A 3,989-nucleotide genomic window follows, 5' to 3' on the forward strand; every position below is an offset into this window, starting at 1 on the left:
GGGGGTGTGGGACGCTACCATCCCACATGGCAAACATCCAGTGAAATTGCAGAGCACCAAATTCAAAAACAGAAATACTCATTTATAAGAATTCATAAAACATACAAGTGTTATACATCGGTTTAAAGATTAACTTCTTGTTAATCAAACCACGGTGTCAGATTTCAAAAAGGCTTTACGGCGAAAGCATACCATGCGATTATCTGAGAACAGCGCCCAGCAGACAAATCATTACAAACAGTTACCAGCCAAGTAGAGGAGTTACACAACTCAGAAATACGAATAAAATGAATCACTTACTTTTGATGATCTTCATATCGTTGCAACTCGCAAGACTCCCATTTACTCAATAAATGTTCGTTTTGTTCGATAAAGTCTCTCTTTATATCCAAAAACCTCAGTTTTGTTCATGCGTTTTGTTCAGTAATCCACAGGCTCAAAGGCAATCACAACAGCCAGACGAAAAATCCGAAAAGTATCAGTAAAGTTCGTAGAAACATGTCAAACGATGTTTATAATCAATCCTCAGGTTGTTTTTAGCCTAAATTATATATAACATTTCAACCGGACAATAACGTCTTCAGTATAAAAGGTAAACAAGAAAGGCGCGCTCTCGGTCTCGCGCATGAAAAATCTCTGATACTGAATGGTCTACTCATTCAGAGTGGTCTTACACTCTCATTTTTCAGAATACAAGCCTGAACCAATTTCTAAAGACTGTTGACATCTAGTGGAAGCCATAGGAAGTGCAATTTGAGACCTAAGTCAATGGAATCTGTATAGGCAGTCAATGGAACACTACAACAACAACAAAAAATCCCACTTCCTGGATGGATTTTACTCAGGTTTTCACCTGTCATATCAGTTCTGTTATACTCACAGACATTATTTTAACAGTTTTGGAAACTTTAGAGTGTTTTCTATCCAAATCTACCAAGTTTACTTTGGCACGCTTTTCATCCGGAGGTGAAAACAATCGCCATGTTTTTATTTATGTTTTTTTTGCTCTTTTGCACACCAGTATTTCTACTTGAACATCTATCACTCCAGTGTTAAATTGTAATTACTTCACTACTATGGTCTATTTATTGCCTTGCCTCCGTACTCCATTTGCACACACTGTATATAGATTTTTCTATTGTGTTATTGACTGTTCGTTTGTTTATCCAACGTGTGACTCTGTTTTTTTTGTCGCACTGCTTTGCTTTATCTTGGCCAGCTCGCAGTTGTAAATGAGAACTTGTTCTCAACTAGCTTACCTGGTTAAATAAAGGTGAAATACATTATTTTATTTTTTTTAATCTTAGCTTTATTGACAACACTCAAATGGATACTGTCATAAATGCGGTTCTTCAATAATTACACATAATTCTTAATACTGTAGATGTTTAGTTACAGTCACATGTTCAACTATCATCAGCTGATCCAGGAAATCATTTTCTGAATGACAGTCACATGACAAACATCACGACATGCAACAACAACCAAAGTGCTTCTTCATTCATTACTCTGGTAAAGACAGTTATGCTGTGCTCCACGTTGGATCCAACATCCCTAACAAATTTATGTTTATAATGTGTTATTGTCTGCTTGATTTACTGTAGGGTCTCGTTAGTCTGTTTGGACACAGAGATACTTAGCTCATAATGTGTAGAGAACTGTTCCTTGATGGATAGGCTATTGTACAACACACAGAGCTATTTTCCTATATTTGTTGTTAGGTGAAGTTATGGGTTCTACAGTAGGTCTATGTTATTGTTAGGTGAAGTTATGGGTCCTACAGTAGGTCTATGTTGTTGTTAGGGGAAGTTATGGGTCCTACAGTAGGTCTATGTTATTGTTAGGTGAAGTTATGGGCCAATTTGGCAAACGGTGTACAAACCCTCATTGTCAGGCTGATGAAAAAGCCAAAGAGCATTTTACTGGTTGAAGTGTTTTTTAAGTACAAAGCGGTTGATTTGCGATGATGACACAAACATATTAAGCAGGAGATTCAAGCGAGCCTGACAATTATAATCCAAAGTACTGTGAAATGAACTCATAAGCAACCTGGTAATGGAGGTTACTCCCCTGAGCAAAAATCTTTTCTCACCAGCAAACATAGAAAAGGGCCTCCAATCTTAGATGTTACTACTAATGTGAAAACAAGACAAAATATGACTATTGTTGCTCATTTTAAGACGACTGTCAAGTAATCATTACATTCATTACAGATGTCAATTGTTGTTCAACATCATGGCTACGCTGTTGGCATCACCTTTTACAGTGGATTTCTGCTGTTGTGGGCCTTTAACCATCTGTCTGACTTTGTCATTCACACAGGAGAGAGACATGACTATCGTGGATCCTCTGGGGAGCCTCAACAACCTCATGATGCTGACAAGGCGGAGAAGAGTCTCTCCAGATCAGAACTCCTCAAGAAACACCAGCAGAGATCCACAGGGAAGAGAACTCACTGCTGCTCTGATTGTGGGAAGAGATTCACCTCATCAGGCATTAAAATTCATCAGAGAATCCACACAGGAGAGAAATCTTATAGCTGTGGTCAATGTGGGAAGAGTTTTGATACATCTAGCCATCTTATTGTACACCAAAGAACACACACAGGAGAGAAACCTTATAGCTGTGATGAATGTGGGAAGAGTTTTACTCATCGAAGCAGCCTGATATCACACCAGAGAATACACACAGGAGAGAAACCTTATAGCTGTGATGAATGTGGGAAGAGTTTTACTCATCGAAGCAGCCTGATATCACACCAGAGAACACACACAGGAGAGAAACCTTTTAGCTGTGATCAATGTGGGAAGAGTTTTACTCAGCTAATCAACCTGATAACACACCAGAGAACACACACAGGAGAGAAACCATATAGCTGTGATGAATGTGGGAAGACTTTTACTCATTCAACCAGCCTGAAATTACACCAGAGACCACACACAGGAGAGAAACCTTTTAGCTGTGATCAATGTGGGAAGAGTTTTACTCATCGAAGCAGCCTGATATCACACCAGAGAATACACACAGGAGAGAAACCGTATATCTGTGATGAGTGTGGGAAGAGATTTACTTGCTTGCGCAATCTGACTCTTCACCAGAGAACACACACAGGAGAGAAACCCTATAGCTGTACTCGATGTGGGAAGTTTTTTTTAAAATCTAACCATCTGAAGATACACCAAAGAAGACACACAGGAGAGAAATCCTATAGCTGTACTCAATGTGGGAAGAGTTTTGTTCAATCTGGCGAACTGAAGATACACCAGAGAAGACACACAGGAGAGAAATCTTATAGCTGTACTCGATGTGGCAAGAGTTTTGTTCAATCTGGCGAACTGAAGATACACCAGAGAACACACACAGGAGAGAAACCTTATAGCTGTGGTCAATGTGGGAAGCGTTTTGGTCAATCTGGCCATCTGACATCACACCAGAGAACACACACAGGAGAGAAATCTTATAGCTGTGATCAATGTTGGAAGAGTTTTACTACTTTTAGCCATCTGACATCACACCAAAGAACACACACGGGAGAAAAACCTTATAGGTGTGGTCAATGTAACAAGAGATACTCCGATAAAAGACATCTGATCAAACATCAGAAAATACATGAAGGAGTTGTTTCATGATATCAATGAATTAATGTCACAATGTAGAATGTTTAACATTGTAGAAGGAGTATATTAATGATGTCACAATGTAGAATGTTTTAACATTGTAGTAGGAGTATATTAATGATGTCACAATGTAGAATGTTTTAACATTGTAGTAGGAGTATATTAATGATGTCACAATGTAGAACCCTAAACGTTTGTCCCCTGTTCTATTGATTTCAACATGATATGGATATTAGCCTCAGGGGGAAAATCCAGGCTCTGAAATGGAAGAGTTACAATTTTTTTGATTTAACAAAAAGTGACAAACACAAAAAGAGTTGTGTTACACTTACCACGTTGGTGACCCACTGGAATCAAAATGCAACACTTCAA

At 38.6% G+C, this 3,989-nt stretch overlaps 1 protein-coding gene across 1 annotated transcript; it reads left to right on the forward strand.

Annotated features, from left to right (window-relative positions):
• Positions 1 to 2,366: 2,366 nt before the first annotated feature.
• LOC115152447 (zinc finger protein 135-like) lies at positions 2,367 to 3,652 on the forward strand (the record flags this gene model as incomplete). The annotated part of the gene is made up of 1 exon (XM_029697334.1): positions 2,367 to 3,652. A coding segment is annotated over one exon (1,263 nt), but the record flags the coding sequence as incomplete, so codon positions are not given.
• Between the last annotated feature and the right edge of the window lie 337 nt (positions 3,653 to 3,989).

Source organism: Salmo trutta, chromosome 17 (assembly GCF_901001165.1).
Source record: "Salmo trutta chromosome 17, fSalTru1.1, whole genome shotgun sequence".
Classification (NCBI taxonomy): domain Eukaryota; kingdom Metazoa; phylum Chordata; class Actinopteri; order Salmoniformes; family Salmonidae; genus Salmo; species Salmo trutta.